The following is a 22,335-nucleotide window of genomic DNA, read 5'->3' on the forward strand; positions in this document are numbered from 1 at the left end:
ATAGCTTACAGTGCAGTATCCATGGTACTTCCACAGCCTCACCAAGCAGAATGAATTGTATCACTGAGTGTCCCCTAACACCCCTTGTGCGTGTGTGTGTTTGTGTACTATGTATGTCTGTTTAAAGGGAGGTAGTGGCTTGACGTCAGTGTGCGTCACTGTGCCTCCCTCTGTCATTTCTTTCTGACTCCATTCTGGTGAGCAGGGAACTCTGCCAGTATTGCACAACACAGATGAGCTTACTCTAACCTTAGCTTTGCAGCAGTGAAAGCTGCCAATCAAAATTTAAGAGGATCTAACATATCAGTATTTCATTATTGCAAGTAATATATCATCATTCCTATAATGGCTTAAAAATGTCCTTCACTGAGCAGCATTCCATGTCTTCCACAGTATTACCATGCAATGTCACACCTATATAGCAACATTCAATATTTATCTATCCTTATGACATTGCATCTTTCCCGAGTTTCCCACAGAGACAGCTATTTGATGTCATATCAACATGCTGACTAATATTATAATGCTGATAAAACATTTATAATCTTTATACAAAGACTATTTAAGTGCAGTTTTCAATACAACACAATTAGTTATGGCTGATTTTACATTTAAGCAATAGACCACGAGAGGCCATGTGTTATAGTAAATAACATCTTGGCTGTGATCTGGCTGCAGGCAGTAGCTGAAGGCCAGTGCCCACTCAGCAACATGAACCAGTGTAGACTGTTTACAGCCCACATTCAATGTTACACCTGTTACAATGTGTCTTTGCAGCCAACTGTTACAGCAGTTGACACATGAGGTGTGCCAAAGGATGAGGCATACCTCATTCTCTTCTCCAGTTTGTTCATTCATTTTTATAACCGTTAGGCCTACATGGCAAGGGGTTTAATGGTAAACTTATGCATGGTAACAGTATGCATTGTTTTGGTTTTTGTCTTCACACTCATAATCAAAATAAAGTTATATTTGGACATATAACCATTGTTAGCTTAACAGAAGCAGAATTAGTGATATTCAGCTATTAGTTTGACAGCTGTTACAAGAATAATACAGATAAAGTGATGCAACACCCATGATGTTATAGTAAATAACAGGCGTCTCTCGATCAATCAGATTGCTTGAACAAAAACATATGTTGTAAAATATATAACTAACAGTTGCTAGTTACATTAAATGATACGTTTTTTAGCTGGTATAGCTAATAAATTTACTCCAGCGCTATCATACTTCGCCCGTAGCTGAAGCAGGTATTGCCATTGTAACAGACTGATGCAACTCGGAAATAATCAACCTCAAAACGACTGGAACCCACACACTTTGTATCCACGGCCGGTCGACTGGGAAATTCCGACTATCTGAGCTGTCTCGAATACATTTTACATCATAATGTCCCAGTGACAGCCAAACCCTTAAAGCTAGATTGGCCATATCACAGCACTAAAGGCTGATTCACACTTCCTCGGCTTCTATCAGAGACCTCGGTGCCAAGCAGATCTGTGGTAAGATCGCCTTTTGCCAAGTCACACCCTGCGTCTCGGTTGGGTAGCTGTATATATGTGTGTGTGTGTGTGTGTGTGTGTGTGCGGGGGGGCATCCTTAATTGCAGATTGGTATCATTCTATTCATGTATCCCTCTGCCTAAGCATGCAGAACTACTGAAAAGCACAAGGATTTCTAATGGGAACATTTCTACAGCAAAAGCAGTATAAACAAACATGCAAGTCACCACTGCTCTTCTTCAAGTACCTGAATCCCAAAAGTTTCCATTCATACCCCTAGCCTCAAACCTCTAAACCCAAGCTTATTGTATGTAGTTTTACTGATATCATTCCTGTGGGAGATGAACTGCACTGGTAGATAAATGGCTATTATAATTAAATGTTATGATGTTTGCAAAGTTCACTACCAATCTGATGATAAATCTACATCATCTACTGAATGTGATCAACAAAATATACGGGCAGAAGGCTGATGGTGTCTCAATGAAGATGGTAACACCATGTGGTGCATTGTGAAGGTGTAGGTTTAATTGTAAAAAGGAACCGAGTTTGTGTCTATACAGCTGATTATTCAGACAGTGGCACCTTTAACAACAAATGAGATGGACACAAGACAGGAGGTATGTAGGAAATGCAGGTTGCGAGCTTTTGTGTGAGTGCATTCATGCCTGTGTGTGAGGAGAGGGAAGTTGATGCAGACTGATGAAGTAAAAATCAATCCATTTATATAGGATGACTAATATTGCTATCTTCAAATTACCAGTCACAGTAGGTAATCGTTACTCCTCTATACAAAAATCAGGTAACAAACTGTTACTTTTCGAGCAGATACATTAAATATTGTGCATACCCCTTTGAAATTGAGGTGATTTCATACATTAGGTGATTAAAATTGGAAATAATGGCTTTTATTATTGTGTTCTTTTAATCTACTGTAAAAATTGTGCTCTGTTGTAGTGGTAATTTCCTCTTGGCTCATGGCTAGCATATTTTATCATCTTGGCAGTAGGTGGCATCCTTATGGCAACATTAGGCCGGTTCCCTGTGCAAACAACATCTTAAGTATGTGGGAACGGCCCTCTGATAGCAGATACCGCTGTATTCATTGCTTGACCAAGTAAAGGATCAAAATTGGCTTAGATAAGGTCTAAGGATCATCCTGGGCTCCTTCATGCTTTGAGAACTTGTAGCGTTGAGACAAAGTGATGACAGCTAGTTCACATGACAACTATTGTTAAATCACAGGTCATGCTAATGTTTCAGTAAGACAACACGCTCCCTCCTTAAAGGAAATAGTTTCAGTGTTAAGGTTAGGGAAAACCATAACGTGAACAAGGACTGTCCCATCTACTACGCCCCTTCCTGAGCCCCAACAGTTCCCTTGCCATTTGTAGATCTGAAGTTTTCTGTTAGTGTAAACACATGATGAAATCCTAGATACACAGACTTCATCAACTCTTAGGTCCAGTGTAAGGCTAGATTAATGCATTGCCATGTTGTTTATCCCACTGCCATTCGCATGTTTTTAGACTTGTCTGATCTTACCTGTCATAAGGGCATGAGGGTTAGCAGAGGTGGGACATGGGTTGTTATGGGGACCTGAGTATCACTGGCAGCTACAGGAGACAGGATTGGCTCAGTCTCCTGTGAGAGCTTTGTGGGAGTGTCAAGGGAGTCTATGTGGGCGCGCCAAGGGCTGGTTGGTTAATGAGGATACCAGGTGAATGATAAAGAGGAAGAGAGTGTGTGCTTCCTCCCTCTTCCTCTGTGGCACTATGCTAGCTCTTCACCGGGGGCGGCTCTGAGCCCTCCTCCAAACTTGGGTTTCCATCTCGAGATTTTTTCCTCCGCTTGTTACCTAAAAACAGAGGAAAATATGCATAAATATAAATGTGTCATGGCTGAGGGCTAGGGTGGTTGTTGGAAAGACTGTCTTGAGGCTAGGATGGTGCAGGTTTTATTGGGGTCCACCCTATGTTGTCATAATAATGTCTATATATCTGTCATATTAAATATAGACAATCTGATGGCACATGTTCAGTAAATAATACCTGAAATGGAGTTTGAAAACAATACTTTGAGGTAAGATGGTGCCCACTGATTCCCCTTTTGATTCCCCCTAACCTCATGTGTCCACAAGACACTGAATCTCTGCAAGCATCATAGGCACTGTGTCTGCACCTTTGTGTGGACCTTGTTTTGCTCTTTGGGGATCCATAGAGTGCCAAGAAAATATAGAAAAAAATATGCAAGCCACTAACTACTTTCAGGGCGACAGTAGTTAGTGGTTAGCATGTTTGCCTAGAGATAACATCAACATTGCAAATGCATGGCTTCATATTCTGAGTTTATCCTCTTGGGTTTTTCATCCTTGCATTTCTGTGCATTGTGAACACAATAACTCAGAATTAATAATTTGTAAATACACCTCCCATTTGCTCACTACAATACTTAAAATGCAAGGACGTCCTCCAGCTGTCCAGTGCTGCAGCTGCTGACTCACATCAAAAACATAAATAATAATAAATGACTCATATGTGAGCCTGCAGAAATGACAGTGACATCTGGAAAATCTATTGCGCAGGAGAGAGTAGGTTGCAGTGTGGGACTCACATCACCTGTTGCTAAGATACACCCGTCAGTGTTGCTATGTCTGCCTGAAAAGTTTGGGCACATCTGAGGCGTGTGGGCGTGCTGTCGCATCAGTTCATGACAAATAGCTCACTCACTCAATTTACGCAACAGCTTTTTTCCGATGGTCTCCTCGGAGCTGGATAGAGACAGAGAACTGATGAAGGGAGAGGTGGATGGCTGAGACTCTGTGGGCACATCTGAAAAAGAAAGAGATGTGAAGGATGGGGTGACAAAGGATAGATGGGGAAAAATAGGGGGAAATATGTGAGTCATAAAGAAGAGTGGAGAGGAAAGAGTGAGATTGCCCCCAGACATATAATGAAGTGTCGCTGTATTGAAAGCTGAATTCCATTGCAAAGAACTTTAACATTGCCTGACTATGGCTGAGTCATGCTTCCCTTCCCCAGTTTACTCTTGTGTGCTTCAATAGATGCTCCATGCAATATACTGAGAAGAAATTCCACTAAAATTAAGCCGAGGAAGCAGACACTTTTTCAGACTGTTTATGACTTCTGTGTCTTGAATTCTTAAAATGAGTTGATTGAGTGTCTTAAATTTTTCAAGGCCAGTTGAGTCATGTTCTCATGCCATTCCATAAACAAGGGTATTTTTTTTTTTTTAATATAATTTTCACCACTTACTATTGTTTGGGGGTAAATCATTATCCATACATTTTTCTTTCAACAATTTCTGGCAATGCAATATGGAAAAACAAAAGGATTAGATTTTCCTTGATTGTGAGAGCTAGAACTCAACTATCATGCAAGAAAGAAAAAATCTTGCAGGAAAAACTTCTAGGAAATTGAACAAATGTGGGATTCATTAGCCCGGTTTCTCCATTCTGCACAAGTTGTCTCCTTACCTCCGTAGCTTTCCGGTCGGTCCTCATGGATGTAGGGAATCTCGTCCATGCGGAGGAACACGGTATCATTTGGACTCCTCTGGCCGTCTGATTTACTTCCTGTGGAAAGAGGATTAGACCAATCAGCACAAAGCCAAGCCACAAGTCGCTGCAGCTGGTTTGAATCTCTGCCTACAGAGGGAGGTAGAGAACCATAACATTTGACAGCACATGTGGTTTTGAAGTCCACTGCTTCACTGCTGCGGTGTCCATTCATGTGGTATCACAGGGCATGAGAATGTAGGTTTTTGTCCCAAAAAAACACCACATCAGCTGACTGGCACAACTTCACCCAGCGAAGGGTTAAGTGATTGGTGAAATCAGCTGGTGAGTTGGAATTAAAATCTTCATACTTTTAGCTCTCAGTGGTACATGATTGGACACCACTGTTTTATTGACTACCAACATAACCATCTGTCCATGGATTTTTCTCAATGACACTCACAAAAACACAGACACAAACTGGGTGGTGTGCTACGCACAGCATGAGACAGATGGCATCTGGGAAATCTTCTAAGCTTTGAAACCAGTGCAGATTGGTTGACGCCACAACATACAGGTTTGTGTATGACTGAGAGACGGTGTGGCTGTTTGTCTTAAAGCATTCATTCTATGACCTTTATGATAACATTAAAAAAAAAATAGTGACTTCTGTAGTTCTGTTCTGTAGTCCATTTGCCTTTTATTGTGAAGCTACTTCTGCTTTGGCACCCGACAAGAACATATGCTTTGCTGATAAGGACTATTATGCAACTTTTAAAAGAAGATTTTTCCAATCTACACACACACACACACACACACACACACACACACACACACACACACACTCACAAGATAACATAATGTAAATATAGATATTTGGTGAGATTTTCCAGAACATACTGAGTCAAAACTTTTCAATTTATTTCTCACATCCTCTTAAACGGCCTGAGGGAATTAGCTTGGTTTCAATCCCATGAATTGTTTAATCTCAGTTGCACTTGTATTCTCAATAACAAAATTTTCTGATGCATAGCCTGTGGCTGAGTTGCGTTGAGTTGCACTGAGTTGCATTACTTAGGACACACATGTAAACACACATTGCTGGCACTCAGCCCACAGATCGGTGTGTTTGATGCCTTTGAACTGCCTATTCCTGCCTCTTCAAACAAAACCTCTGCCAGTCTAGTGAATCATGAAATTCAAATGCAGTCACACAGGGTTTTGGATAATCATTTACATTTACATTTTAGGTATTTAGCTGACACTCTTAACCACTGACACATTCAGGGAATGTAAAAATAGAATAATTTTCACTTCTCAGATCACCACCATTACAAGCAACTAATAGTAAGGAGCAGAAATTTTGTAGCACCCTAAAAAAATACCTACATTATCTTACAAGAGATGAGGTGGGAAAGACGAAAATCAAATAAGAGAGATTATGGTCAATTGAGGAGGGGAGATATTATTCAGTGGGGAGATAGTGACGTCAGGTTTTTAAAAAGCTTTGGAGCTTACAGCAGATAATAAGAGTGTGAATCTGCTGTTTTGACCAATATCATGCGTGTGCAGTATTGGAGGCTGCAGTTTCAGGCCTGCAGTCCTAGGAACCTCGTCTTTAGTGTCAGTAACCACTGGGTTAGGTTTAGACAACAAACCCATTTGGTTGAGGTTAGGAAAGGTTAAGTTTAGGCACCAAAACAATTAAAAAGATACAGTCTTGATTACACACAAAATGTCTTGCTGCACGTGCTTCACATCACCTATGGTCCTACAAATGCGGTCCTGAAAACTGCAGCCTCCGGTACTGCAGACACATGCTACTCATTCTGACGGGTTGAAAGATCAGTCCACTGATATGGGCAGAACAGACCAAAGTAGGGTTGGAACGAAAAGGGATGTTGAAGGTCGATACAGATACTTTGAATTGATACTGATCATTTTGGATTGAAAGTACCGATAGCTGATACTTTACAACAATATCTATGATGGATGTTTAAATTTGACCATTTTTACGCCAAAAAGAGGGATATTCACTGATATTCACTGTATTCACTGGCTGGATGGTAAACCGTCTCAAACATAAACCACTAGGGAATACTGAAACTAGGAATGCACAATATTGGATTTTTTGCCAGAATCAGATTGCTGATTACTGATTCGGATACATGCGCATATTTTTTTCCCTCTTATTTGCAGAGAACATCAAGTCTCTCCTTTGGGGGAATTAACATATTCCTATGCCTACTCTTATTGTGATGGCCCACTGGCAGATGCAGAAAAATATACAAACATGACAAAAGAAATGGTTAGCACTCACATATAATTTTACATAATTTTTAATGTACCACAGCAAAAATAAAATGGACCCGTTTCAGCCCAAGTCTTTCCTCAGCATTTCTAAGACAAAAGTGGGTTTAACATTTATTAAACAGAAGCCAGGGACCAGCTGGTGATTAACAATCAGCTAGTACACATCACTACATCAAAAGACAACCAGCAACACGAAAAACAATACTAAGATGAAGTGTATAATGAGTTTACATCATGTGTACCAGCTGATTGTTAATCACTGCCATATAATTATAATTGGTAAGAATGGCCTGCTGCACAGTACTTACGGACGATGCGGTTTCTCTCATTGAGCTGCGAGGTGCTGCGAAGGCCGCCGTGAGGATGGAGGTGGGCGAGGCGTGCCAGTCCAAGCCGCGTGTGTGTGTGGGTGAGGGGGAGGGCGATGCTGTGTGAGCGGGCCTCAGGGATGGGCGGCTTCCCCTTCCCATCTGCATCCACTGGGTCTGGCGTCTGGGGAGAGCTGTCCATCCTGGTGGCTGTCAGGGCATTCTGGTAGTGGTTCCTAGTGATCTGAATGAGGCAAAAAGCATGTAATAAGGCATCAGGATACACCTTTCAGATTTACAGTATGCATGCAAGGCTGTGTCAAAGAGATAATGACTCCTTATTTGTGCATTGCCAGTTCGTGTGCCCTCATGGCCTTAGCGATGGATACATGAGAAAGACTATGGCTTCTGTGTATTCAAGAAAAGGGAGGAGAGGTGAAGTGAGAGGGCACATCCATCATTTGAGGCTAAATTATTCATGGTGGAAATGGAGCTCATTTATCCCCAGTGATTAAAGGGAAGAGGGTGTATGGAGGAGTGAGGGGGGAGAGGGATGTCTGCGTTCAGTCAGGATCAGGGATTAGGACATATCAAAGGCAAACACTGCAGCAGAGGACCCTGGAGAGCCGGAGATTTAAGGAGTTCACTTTTTGGGAATTTTGAAGGTTTAATGAGGGGAGCTTAGAAGTGCAGTTAGTGCCTGATTGTGCTCCCTGTCTTGTTCCTCAATGAGCAGAGAGCTAGACACTTAATAGCTTAATTTAGATTATAATAATTGTGGCTAATGGACTGATGATGGGATGTGAACAATTTGTGTTTGTGTAACCTTGATGATCTGCAGGTCGGTGAGCTGTCTGACTGAGTAGTCCGGCAGGTAGACCCCTGCTCCTGTGCTGAGCTGCCCCACACTGCCTCCGCTCAGTACTGAATCTGACTGATTCAGACCACTGCCCCGCGAGCTGCACCTATGGACTATACAGGAAAGAGGCAAAAGCAAATTCAATAGTTTTAACACAATTTGAAGCAATATTTCACAGCCATATATACAAGGATGCAAGGAAGTTTATTGGTCATTATACAACAGGTTGTATAATGAAATTAAAATGTGGTTCCCTCTTGATTGATTAATTGATTGTTTAAAAAAATGTGTTTTTTTAATGTTCATGCGTAAATTGTTGCTCTTAGGTGAACAATTTGTATCCCCGAATGTCAGATTTTAAGAGCTAAAAACAAAACAAAACAGCCTAATTTTTAGCTTGACCACTGCATTTTTGAGTTTCCCATGAGGTTTGAAAGGGTTTCAATCCCATGGCTTGCAGAATTTTTCCAACCCACAGATAAACTTCGCCAAAATGATCGTAATGGCGGAATATTATGGATTCACTCTCACTGTCACCATGTATGACATTGCAGATCCTGGTTGTGGACATGAGAACGTGAATCCTGTTCATTAAAATCTTTTCAAACTTGCAGCATTCATTAATTATCCCTAGAGGCAGGACCCTATTGATTTCGGTGACCCCATGATCTTTCCTCTTGCTCCACCATCATGCCAAACTCAGGCTGGACAGCACTGTATGTCTAGTTTAATTTCAGACTGTCCATGTTGTTGCTGTTGGGCGGAAAATTTTGTATCTCCAGTATCCACTTCTCTTGTTTTTAGCTTGACCACAAGGCATTTTTGAATTTATCCCACAATGTTTAAAAGTTTCTCAATCTCAAGGCTTGGAGAGTTTCTCAGTGAAAACCAACAAATGATAAGACAAGGTTTTCATGTGTCAGCAACAATATTTTTATAAGCTATCATCCACCAATAACAGCTGCTGTAGACAGTTGAAGCACCACTACTCTACCTTATATTTTGTCAAAAGCCATAATATCATACATTTAATACACAAAGGTACATATACCCTGATAAGTATTCGATATCATATAATCCCCCTCTACATCTGCAGTCATACCTTTGACAAAGTTGTTTTACCTGTTTGTAATTAGAGCTATTGAGGGCTGGGGAAAATGCCTGAATGCCAGCAGCAACAGTGAATCTCAAGGGAACGTAATTTTGAAAGCTGATTGATGATGAACATGTTACAAAAAGACAGGGGTTTTCCAAAGAGCCTCTTTATCTGTGTATTTCCTTATGTAAATCCCCTCTATTCTGTTAAGTTCTGTCTTCTTTCCAGTTAAGCTATCCTTATCGAAGTGGCAGGAAATGCTCATCTTTGGTGAGAAGCAAGTATGATGATGGAGAGAGACAGAGAGAAAGAAAATCAAGAGAGGAGAGTGTATTGAGATAATCAGCTCTTGCAAGATGTGATTTTTCCAAGGCTGAGACATTTTGGATTCTGTTACATCCTTGGATGGGTTTAATCTACTTTGAAATATTTAAGGGGGTCTTGGAAAATGCTTTAAATTGACTCTGAAAGTCAAATATACACAGAACGAAAGAGAGAGAGAGAGCGAGACAGACACAGCCTGTCTGCTTGCTTATCAGTTTAGACTGGAATTTATATAATCCCGGGCAGGTCATGTCTTTCCACTGGGTAATTCTCTGAAATGAGTTCTCCTAATTACCGCTGATACTTATTTCCCACGGCTGCTGCCTCTCTCACAAGCCACCGCTGCACAGATACTTGGTAGGATCTGGTCGAAACACTATCACGTCATCAAACACATCACATTAGCATCATCATTATTGTCACTTTCCCTGTTGTCATCACCATCATCGCCTTTATTATCATCATTTCCCTCTAAGCCTTTATCCATATCTCTTCCTGTATGTACGTACCAATAGGCAGAAGTGGAATGAGCGCTGGCATGCCGTAGTAGGAGAAAGCTCCATTTTCAAAGCGCAGAGCCTCCTTCCCGATCTCTACCTCCACCCGTCCCTGCAACACCAACACGGCCATTTAAAGCACACAGTCACAGCTGGAAACTCATCGTGTGCACACTGAATTCATTACTCATCTAATGGAGCCTCCCACTCAGGAAATATGCGGTCTAATTATAAAAAAAAAAATAATAATAATAGAGAAATTATTCCTCATTGTTTTTACAACTCATGTCAGTGGATGCTCTTAGTATTCAATTTAATGTCAAATGCAAAATAAAATTTAGAGTATTCATTTGTACCAAAGAAGAGACAAAGACAGAGATGGAGTTTTGGATGTACCTGCAAAATCAAGACAAAGTAGTCCACGGGTTTGTTTCTCTGGAAGAGGTAGTGTTGAGGGGAGCGCTTGTTCTTGGGGTTGAACTTGAGCTCCTGCACCACACTGGGATGTTTGATGAGACGCAGCAGGATCTTCTCTGACAGGTGACACGGCCTGAATGGCTCCACCTCTGGAGGATAGATACATGTAAGAATACACACACATGAGCACAGAGGTCCACACACTCAAAATTTAATGTCAAATCAGAGCCCTGTTTAAATGCTAAAAATAAATAGGAGGAAGCACACGCTTATATAGTCACTGTGGGTGAGCAATTAGGAATGTCCCACCGTCCTCAGTTCATCCTGCACTCTGTTGTATACACACATGTGCACACACAAACACACACACACACAAATACAAATGCAGAGATACCCAAACAATGCTACCTGTGGCCAAGAAGCGGTGGGTTGCGAGCAGCAGCTGGGGAGAGATCTTCACCTTCAGCTCATTCTCTGCCAGCTTGAAGATGGAGAAATCCTGCTGTTTTCTCTCATGGTTTGACACACGTCTCTTGGTCCGATTATCAGCTAAAAATACACAGACTGCAGATTATATTTACTGCATACGGTAGAATATCCACATTCATTTTTATATGAAATTAGATATACCAGATGTACAATGTGCTTGTATGCACACAGTTAACCTAGCAAGTATGCCAATGACCTCATTAGTTCATGGAGATAGATATGTATGTTAACTAACACTAAAGATGAAGTTCCAAACACAATTCTGCTTCATAATTTTATCTACCGCCCCAGATTGCTTAAGATTATCCTAAGCTGTGTAAATAAACCTTTGACTGAAAAAAAAATGAAATTATGGGATGCAGATGTTAGAGAGTTTATTACATTATGTTCAAAACATTGTGAATCCAACAGGAACAGCTGGTGTTAAAATGCCCGCAGAGCAAAGTCTGGAGAGATTAGGTCTTCTGTGCTATATATATATATATATATATATATATATATATATATATAATATATAACATAATTATACACCCAGACAAACAGACACCACACACAAATCTCAACATGTACAAACACCCACACTAGTGCACCCATGCTGAAGACTGCTTCACACGCTCTGCGTGTAATTAAAAATTGAACAGACTTGAAAATTTCATGATGTTCCAGGCTCCTGTCGTTTTTAAAGAAGCATGAAATAAACTGTTATTTCTTTCTAGTGGTGGCTTGTAAATAGTAAAAAAAGAGAGTAATCCACTAACTTCAAATCTACAGTGTCCACCAGAGCAATCCAATTAAAAAACAGAGAGACCAGGGGGAGAGAAAAGAATGAGAGCTCAGATTAGATACGAAGAAATGAAAAGAGCCTGGTGTTTGGAATCCCCTCTGTGAAGAGCCTTTCCAGTCAATTAAAAGATGAGCGGATTATAGTAATTATCTGTGAGATTAGGTCATTCATTCACATTATTTAATTATGCATCAGCAAGGAGCTGGAAACAGCAACAGGGGGGATTCTGAGAGAGGAGGTGGGATCAATACTTAATAAAAGAACACCAGAGGAGACAATGACCAGATACTGTCACATTCATACTAAAATATTACAATTACTATTGCTTACAATTTCTGTATTTCTGTATTGTGTGTTGCTGAAATAAAACATTTCCAGTGATGTTGTCATTAGGTTACATAAGCTTATGTGTTCCAACACACTACATGATGTGAAGTACATCTACAAGCTGCAGGTGAAACTCACTCACTCATTCACTCACTCACAGGGTCACATTGAGCTATAGGTGTGCTCCATCTGGACAAGCAGGCTTACCACTTCTCACAAAGCGGTGAGGGTGGAGCTTACTGACTATTTTGTGAATTGTGTAACTGTAGCTGTGAAAACAAACGATAAGTTAACCACTATTACTTTGACCACTTCCGTTTGAAAACAAACAAACTCAGCTCTCGCTTGACACAGGATTCACCAGTCTGCAGACGCAAAGTTCACCAGCCTGCCTACGTGCTAAGGTAGCATTTTTCACTCACTTTGTACTATGTCACGAATCCTGAAAATGTGACATTTCAATGTATCCTCAATTTGCAGAAACGTTAATATTTTCCTTACAACTGGGCTTAAATCTTTCTATGGCGAACAGTGGGGCTACTTTTTTATTTGGGTTTTCAGACTGTTTTATTGCCTGTTTATTGTGGCGAGTCGGGATGCACCTCCGGTCAGGGCCAACTGGTGATGCTGGCAAAAGCTGCCGAGACGGGTGCACTCATAGGTGGATTTGTGGTGGACGCTATAAACATACACTATATTACCAAAAGTATTCGCTCACCTGCCTTTACTCATACTATGAACTGAAGTGCCATCCCATTCCTAACCCATAGAGTTCAATATGATGTCGGTCCACCTTTTGCAGCTATTACAGCTTCAACTCTTCTGGGAAGACTGTCCACAAGGTTGAGGAGAGTGTTTATAGGAATTTTTGACCATTCTTCCAAAAGCGCATTGGTGAGGTCACACACTGATGTTGGTCGAGAAGGCCTGGCTCTCAGTCTCCGCTCTAATTCATCCCAAAGGGGTTCTATCGGGTTCAGGTCAGGACTCTGTGCAGGCCAGTCAAGTTCATCCACACCAGACTCTGTCATCCATGTCTTTATGGACCTTGCTTTGTGCACTGGTGCACAGTCATGTTGGAAGAGGAAGGGGCCCGCTCCAAACTGTTCCCACAAGGTTGGGAGCATGGAATTGTCCAAAATGTTTTGGTATCCTGAAGCATTCAAAGTTCCTTTCACTGGAACTAAGGGGCCATGCCCAGCTCCTGAAAAACAACCCCACACCATAATTCCTCCTCCACCAAATTTCACAGTCGGCACAATGCAGTCTGAAATGTACCGTTCTCCTGGCAACCTCCAAACCCAGACTCGTCCATCAGATTGCCAGATGGAAAAGCGTGATTCATCACTCCAGAGAACGCGTCTCCACTGCTCTAGAGGCCAGTGGCGGCGTGCTTTACACCATTGCATCCGACGCTTTGCATTGCACTTGGTGATGTGTGGCTTGGCTGCAGCTGCTCGGCCATGGAAACCCATTCCATGAAGCTCTCTGCGTACTGTACTTGGGCTAATCTGAAGGTCACATGAAGTTTGTAGCTCTGTAGCAATTGACTGTGCAGAAAGTCGGCGACCTCTTTGCACTATGCGCTTCAGCATCCGCTGACCCCTCTCCGTCACTTTACGTGGCCTACCACTTCGTGGCTGAGTTGCTGTTGTTCCCAACGCTTCCATTTTGTTATAATAGAGCTGACAGTTGACTGTGGAATATTTAGGAGCGAGGAAATTTCACGACTGGATTTGTTGCACAGGTGGCATCCTATGACAGTTCCACGCTGGAATTCACTGAGCTCCTGAGAGCGGCCCATTCTTTCACAAATGTCTTGTTTCACAGTCTGCATGCCTGAGTGCTTGATTTTATACACCTGTGGCCAGGCCAAGTGATTAGGACACCTGATTCTGATCATTTGAATGGGTGAGCGAATACTTTTGGTAATATAGTGTATTAAGACTGATTTCAAAGCTGAGGCCACAGCACATAGTTTTTTTTTTGTTGTTTTTTTTTCTAATTTGTATGTTTGTGTCATACTTACTATACAGGTCTGTCTCATCCACAATCTCTGACTTGATGATCTCCTCTATGACGTCCTCCAGGGTGACAATGCCCATAACCTCGTAGAAGGGGTCTCCCTCCCCCTCACTGTTCACCCTCTGCACCACGGCCAGATGGGACTTACCTGCAGCCAACAGGAAAAAAAGGGAAATGTACACATGTTTTGGGAGCCCATGCTAAAACCTGCACATTCAAAGGGCTGAGAGACAACGTCATGGGATATAAATAACAGTCCTGCACGAGTCAACAGCTTCCAACTGGCTCTGAGCAGTCAAGATGAAAATCGGCATTAATAAACCAACTGCGGCTAAGAGCTTATAAATATAAGAAAGACATATCTTACAGCCTGAATATGAAATCCTTTCAATGTAAGGGCTGCACTTATATATGTGTGTGTTTGTGTGTGTGTGTGTGTGTGTGTGTGTGTGTGGTCTCTGTGACTCAGACAAGAGGGAAGTGGGCATTGGGGGATTAGTGGAGACAGTTTGACAGTTTGGAAGACTCGGCCCTTACATAAACACTGAGATTACGCAATCAGTCTGGGGATGCCTGCATCTGTTGACTTAACTGCCCATGCTGCTGCCACCTCTGAGTATACAAATACACACACACAGACACACACACGCAAATACACAACACATCCCCACTTCACACATCCATGAACAGATGCAGCGCTCCTCTTCAGAGTGTTTGGCTGAGCACGATCTGCCTGATGGACACAATCACACAGCTAGCCAATGGCCTCCCGGGAATGAGACGCCAGAGCGAATGTGATGTGATTTCACCTTTGCCACCCCCCTGAACCAGCTCAGAGGGAATGCCTCAGTTTCCAAAGCAGGACATTTTTAATTAGTTCATTAGAAGTCAACAACTTTGGTGTAGTGGATGATTCATCATAACTGAAGTGTTATAATCAAATCGCCAGAACAACAAAATCACCCACAAAGCATGGAAAAACAAAGGCTTGTCCCCTTTCCTTAACTTCGGCACTAATTAGCTGCATAGTGACAACATTATTTTGATGCTGTGGATGCTGTTTTTTTTTTTTTTTAAAGCACGTAAAACTTTCAAGGACAGGTTGACGTGTAACAAAAAAATGACACATTTTTAAGCGATTTGAGTTAAATCTTTGCTCCGTCATCACTGCAGGGAAGAGCAGCCGCAGTTATTATTGTGCTTATGTCAGCACATCACTCGCTTAAGTGACAAAATAAATCATCTGACAAAATTTGTGATGTCACCAACACAAACACACATAGTCTCCATCTCTACTTCTAACAAAATCTGTGGCTCATATGAGATGGGCCGATTTAGGAGATCACTGCCAGAGGATAAAATGGATCAGCCGGCTTAATCCACTGCAACAACAAGAGCGCTGATTGACTGACAGGCAGCCACCTCAAAATGTGGAGGCCTGGCTGTGCTGTTGGCTTGGATGATGAGGTTGTACTCAGCGGTCAGGTCAGCTTGTCTGAAGAGCTCAGGTGAGTCAGACGTGGATTAGCCCTCAGCTGCTGATGTGCCAGGGCGTTGCATTACATCATACTAATGTTACATAACACCCTCGCAGAACGAGACACACACACAGTGGCCAAAATCACACACACTCAGAGCCGTACACACACAAACGCACACATGCCCAGAGCGAAAGTGGGCCTCACACGGATGTCCCTTCTGCAATTGTTTCTGCTCTGCCAGTTTCCCAGGCTCCTCCAGGCTCGCGCCGCTCCGCTTCCCAGTGTGTGTTTACTGCGTTTAAACTCTGTGTGCATGAGCGTTTGTGATTATGCATAGTATGTTTGTGTTTATGTATTATGTGTATTTGTTTATGACATTGCCCCCAACCCCTCACACTCTCTGTGCTTATTATTCATCTGCACAACAGTTAATGCAATTTGCTTCGAGAACAAGGACTAACATGCTCTCAAACGCAGTGGGAGGTCTGCCCACTAACAATTAGTATTTAGTGTTTTGCAATTGTAAATGGACAATACCTATACACATAATAAATATGAAAGTGAATTTAACACTGTGTGAATTCCATATTTTTTTTTTTTTTTTTTTTGAAGGTGTCTAAAGCAGGCATTTTCAAAGTGCACCCTGCAGGCCAGTGGTGGTCCTTGGGAAGTTTTGTTGGCCAGGGAAAAGTGAAGGTGACATGATGAAATACATATGTTATATTTAGTCAGATTCCAGTACAGGTTTGAACCAACCTACATCACATAGTGCTTTGCTTTTGAGAATGGTAAAACTGCCCCCCTTAGGGCTAAGCTGTCAAGTTCGGGTTAGTTGCATGGCAACTAGGCACCTTGTGAGTCAAGTATGACTCACGAGATGCCTACTTGCGACACAGATTTTGTCGTCATTGCAGGTACGTTAGCTGGTTAGTAAGCTGAAGGAGTCATGGTCGTCGTGCAAAACACGCGTCAGTGAGGAGAAAAGAAAGGTTGAGGTGAATGCAGTGTACGTTCATGGGCAAGGAGCGCCCAACTAAGTTTGAACAATTTCAAATAGGCTGAAATGTCCAGTAGACAGATTTCACAAATCTGTTTTAGTCTCATTAACCTCAAATTATGTTTATTTTACATTAATGCCTGCAAACCATTTCCAAAGCATAAATTGTAGACAAAGCACCATTGTCAACTGTGAACTGACTTTTTGGTCTAGGATAGACTATTAAAGAAAAGGTTTATTCTGGCATTATTTTGTTTTCTGATTTTTCATGGACAGCCCTCAGTCCAATGTTGAGCCCCTAAATTGGCCCTCAGTCATCAAAACTTTGGGAAACCCTGGTCTTAAGGGCCCTCACTGCATACTGCATCTTTAACACCCATATAATTTAAATAATAAATTGATCTATAAGGATTACAAAAGTTCAGGAGACAGGACTGTAATTGATCTTGTTCACAACTCCTCCTTTTTCAGTTTAGAATTCCTCCCTGCCATTAATTACAAGTCCTGGATACACCATAAGACCATAACTACAGTTGTGCTTGCTTTTTGCATTCCTCCTCCTCCCCGTCTCCTCCATTCTCTCTCTCTCTCTCTCTCTCTCTCTCTCTCTCTCTAGGTTTATCAGTGAAAAAGCATTCCTTTAGCTTGCGTTTACACACAAGTCAGCCTCTAGATGACTTCATTTGGGTGACATTTTCAACTCCCTCCCTATATGCAGACCTCAGCCCTGCCCCACAGCCCTCTCAGTGAGACATCATTATACCTTCCAGCTGAGCTTTCTGAACAGCAGGGGGCTTTAATCCATGAGAGGCAAGTAGGAAGGAGATACAGCAGGGAAAGGGGCAATAGGGAGAGGGAAAGGTTGGGGTTGAATTTTTCATGGTAGCTCTACGGGCTAGGACAGCGGTGGCCTATAAGGGTGGAATAAACTTCAAAGCCACCACAAGCTGACAGTGAGTTGCACATAAACAACCTAAAGGTGACGCCTGACTTCCAGTGAAAGTCTGGTGACATTATGATGGTTGAGAAGGTCAGATTTTTAATTAGCGCATGTACACCTCACACACACACACACATGCACAAACACGCATGGAAACACACACACAAGAGAAAGGGTCAAGTCGTGGTGCATGGATCACTGTGGACATCCACAATCATCCTTCATCATATTTCTCAGAGAGAGAAAACCTACACCTCCTGAACTGTAAGTGTGAGACTAATTTATGACTGTCTCCCCTCACATACTGCTTAAACAGCTAAGACCTCTGACGGTGACATCCATCTAGCTCCTGTTTGTCAATGAAACAGATTTACATCTTAATCCCTATCATATAAACCAACACCGCCACTGTGAATGAAATCCTTACATAACAGTCACTTCAGTAGCTTCTAATATGTCTCTATTCTACTCTGTGACACCGTCAAGGGAGCAGTTTGACTATTCGCTACATTGCACCGATTCAGAATCATATTTAACGTTATCGTCAGGAATGAATGGGGTCCCTGGAGAGAGGTGGCACAGTTATGCTTGGTAGTGAAGAGATCCTATCATGGCACTGAGAGTGTGCACTCAGGCACTCAATGCATGTGCATATGAGAGAAAGGGCACAATAATACTGAATGCGTTGATGAACAAAGATGTTTATGAGTGTGTGTATGTGTGTGTGTGTGTGTGTGTGTGTGTGACAGAGCGAGACAGCGAAAGAGAGAGAGAGATGGAGAGAGCGAGGGAGATGAGAAATTATAATCATCGCCTCTATTGTCAGTTGCAGTGCGGGCAAATGCCTCTAAATGCCTCTTAATGATGTTGCAGAGAGATAGAGCTCAATATTATAATAAAGGGAAGATGATGACATTAGATACACAACACAAATAGTCAAAGCAAATGAGAGGGAGGGGGGAGATACAGAGACCAGAATAGTTCATAGCCTTGATGTAATGGTGAAGCCACTTTTTACTGTATAAATAACCCCATTCTGTTCCCTCATATCCCGGTAGACACTAACCTCTGGTTGACCCATACTCACGCTGTGACACTGTATCTGTTTCCACTAATGGCCCTCACTGCTCTGAGGATCAAAGGAATACACACACAGGCCCACTGTGAGGCAATGGACTGATGTATGCATTGAGTTCTGCAGTAATTACTGAAAACTGGATTTAGGAGTGTCCTGTTACTTAGAAGTCTGTCTGAGCTCCCAGGCGGCATACTGTCCCAAACTGGACAGTTACTTAAAACCATCTGTCCTGAAGCCCTACTTACTCACTCACTGTAAGTCACTCTAAAAATAACTAAAATTTGAATTTAAAGGACACACCCCCACTTTCAGGACACTCCCAGCCCTGCAATCCAAAAAAAAAAAAAAAAAAAAAAAAAAAGATCTTGCTTTTCTTAAAACAAGTGAAACCAACTTTTTTGCAGAATTTTCTTGAATCAGTGTAACCTAGTGGACTGATTTGCCTTATTTATATTTTAAACAAGTACTACTACTGCTAAACAAGTGTACTGTTTATACTTCTATCAAGTCAAAATGCATGGGAAACAAGTGTGTTTATCTCATCTCTGGTGCGTTTTCACCTGTTTTGAGAAAAACAAGATTATAAGACTGAGTATGAAGTATGAGACTAAATTACTTATTCATTTTTTTTTTCTCTCAGTGAGACAGCATGCTGGCCTGCGTTGTGAACTGTGAGAAGGGTTACCTCTCTTAAACTCATCCAGCATCACATCCAGCTTGGTGTCATTGAACACGCAGTGCATGGGATGCTTGTAAAACTGGGTGATGGTTTTGAGCGGCGTGCAGTCGTCGGGATCTACGAAGGCTAAGTCTTTGACAAAGAGGATGTCCACGATGTTGGACCTGTCGTTCTCGTAAACCGGGATGCGGGTGAAGCCGCTCTGCATTACGTCGGACATGGTGCAGAAGTCCAACACCGCGTCCGAGGACAGCATGTAGCAGTCTGACAGCGGGGTCAGCACATCCTCTACGGTCTTAGTCCTCAGCTCCAAGGCTCCCTGGATGATGTTGAGCTCCTCTTTGACCAGGTCGTGATACGGGTCTGTGACTCGCAGCATGGCTACCAACTTCTCCCTCGTGTAGAAGTTGCTAATCTCCTGGTGCAGCATAATATCCAAGATCTTAGAGACGGGATAGGCGATGGGGAAGAACACTAACATGAGCAGCCGGGTCGCACAGAGGGTCTTGGATGCGATGGCGAGGCTGTGTCTGGACGCCACAGAGTGAGGTAGAATCTCACCAATGAAGAATATGCCCAAAGTGCACGAAGCAGTCGAGAGGGGCGTCATTCCTAAAATCTGGCACATCCAGACCACAAAGCATGTATTGGTAAGCACGTTTCCCAGCACCACGGTGCACAGGATGTAGTTTCCATGCTTACGCACCGACTCTATTTTCCGTGCGTATTTCTGCTCCTTCTCCGTGCCACTGTTCTGCAGAACCCGGAGCTCCACCGGATCCAGGGCCAGCATGCTAATGTTCAGTCCGCTGCAGAGCGCAGACAGCCCCAGCAGCAGCACCGAAACACCCGCTTGGAGCCAGACGTCTGCTTGCGGGGGTCTCTCCACCACCGCCAACCAATAGTCTCTGGTGCTGAAGTGCTCCCATTTCACTCCATCAAAAGCGCACATGGAGTAGTATTTGATCATCTCGCCTCTGCGCAGGTCTTTGGCAAGCAACTCCACTAAAACTGAGTTGTGACTTGACGTGGACCTGAAAGAGCCCAGCAACTCGATGTCAGAGCTGCGGGCATTCTCCTCCACACACGGGTTCCCTGTCGATCTGAGCTGCCTGTCTGCATCCTCTCTGTCCCCTCCTGGTTCTTCTATGAAAGCGATCCACGGTGCGGCAGGAGCGGCGTCCTGCCTGCCGCTCACATTTAGGCTCTTGGGATGCTGCGTAACTGGAGATGCAGAGTAGTAAACCCTGAGCATGAAGCGAGTTCCCTCAGTCGCCCTCAGCATGCCATCCTGCACGGACAACTCTCCGCTTCTGGTGTCTTCTGGCCGTACGCCGAGCAGCGCTGTAGTCGGAGCTGGCAGGGAGGAGAGGAAGATGGCCAGAAAGAGGAGCGAGAGCCGGCGCGGATGCAGGATGCAGCAGCAAGCATCCGCAGCATCCGCAGCCATCATGCTGAATGAACCACTGAAGGACATGGGAGAGCTGGGTCACGTGGTTTGCGGATGGGACGGATGAAGCAGCAGCTGCTGGGTAGCCATATACATGAAGATGAGGATGAGTATATGACACGGGGGTAAGAAATTTTCAGGGAGAGAGTGCGGGAAGGAGGGGCACCAGAGACTTTAAATTTAGATGACGTCGGCCTAATGCCATTTGCTTGGCTCTACTTTCTAAAAATAGAAAGCAGGAAATGCCCCATCATGAATCATTAAATAAGACGACCCTTGTCCCGTTTAATCTTAACCGATTATCAGCAGGACATACTCAAATAATTCAAAACAATAATAACGCGTAATTTATATAACACCTTTCAAACATCCGATGCAGTTCAAAGTGCAACATCACACAAGATACCATTGCGATATACTTTAGAATGATATTTTAGACACATCTCAGAAAAAACAGTGACGCGGAAAAGTGATACCCTCGAAGATAAAAAGAAACCCCACAAACTGCGATTTAGCCTACTATCGTGACATGCCGTTATCGAGAAGTAGCGCGCATGCCAAAAATATTCCCATGACAACTGTCGGTATCATCTGTCAGCATCTCGGTTACACTTGAGATGCTGACAGATGATTGTATGCATGTAGTACCAGAGAGAGAGAGCGAGAGAGAGCGAGAGAGAGAGAGAGAGAGAGAGAGAGAGAGAGAGAGAGAGAGAGAGAGAGAGAGAGAGAGAGAGAGAGAGAGAGAGAGAGATTTGCCTTTTAATTTGCTTATTTTAAACCTCCACTAGATGGCAGCATTGTCTCCTGTTTCAGCACAGCTGCCTCTGAAAAACCAACTGGAGCTGACGTATTCACACGGGACAACCTGCTCCCTGGTAACACTAGACTTGCAGTTTCATGTGTTTCAGTACTTTTATCCCCTAAAGGATTCACTGATCCCGTGATACGTTTTCGAGGGATACTACAGAAATATGGTAACTTTAAAATATTAGATAGCTAATTAAAACTTTAAAATTCCAGTTGACAATAGGAAATAGTATGATTGCCTATAGTTGTTTGAAATTAAATGCAATAATACAGCAAGGCCACAAATAACAAACTATTATGTGCCACAGGATATTTACAAATTATGACTACGATGATGATGATGATAATGGTGATTGTTGTATTTGTTGTTGAATTTTCGAAAACATTGCATTATTTATTATTCTGTCGTTTTAGTTGCTCTTTTATCAATTATATGGAA

At 42.7% G+C, this 22,335-nt stretch overlaps 1 protein-coding gene across 1 annotated transcript; it reads right to left on the bottom strand.

Annotated features, from left to right (window-relative positions):
• Positions 1-973: 973 nt before the first annotated feature.
• Positions 974-21,152, bottom strand: cnnm1 (cyclin and CBS domain divalent metal cation transport mediator 1). The gene is made up of 10 exons (XM_030070932.1): positions 19,643-21,152; positions 14,466-14,609; positions 11,245-11,385; positions 10,816-10,985; positions 10,432-10,531; positions 8,470-8,615; positions 7,644-7,887; positions 5,002-5,100; positions 4,235-4,336; positions 974-3,363 (listed from the first exon to the last, which is right to left on the bottom strand). Exons 1-10 carry the CDS (start codon positions 21,111-21,113, stop codon positions 3,284-3,286), a joined length of 2,697 nt encoding a protein of 898 aa, XP_029926792.1. The 5' UTR covers positions 21,114-21,152; the 3' UTR covers positions 974-3,283.
• Positions 21,153-22,335: the final 1,183 nt, after the last annotated feature.

This window comes from Myripristis murdjan, chromosome 15, assembly GCF_902150065.1.
Source record: "Myripristis murdjan chromosome 15, fMyrMur1.1, whole genome shotgun sequence".
Classification (NCBI taxonomy): domain Eukaryota; kingdom Metazoa; phylum Chordata; class Actinopteri; order Holocentriformes; family Holocentridae; genus Myripristis; species Myripristis murdjan.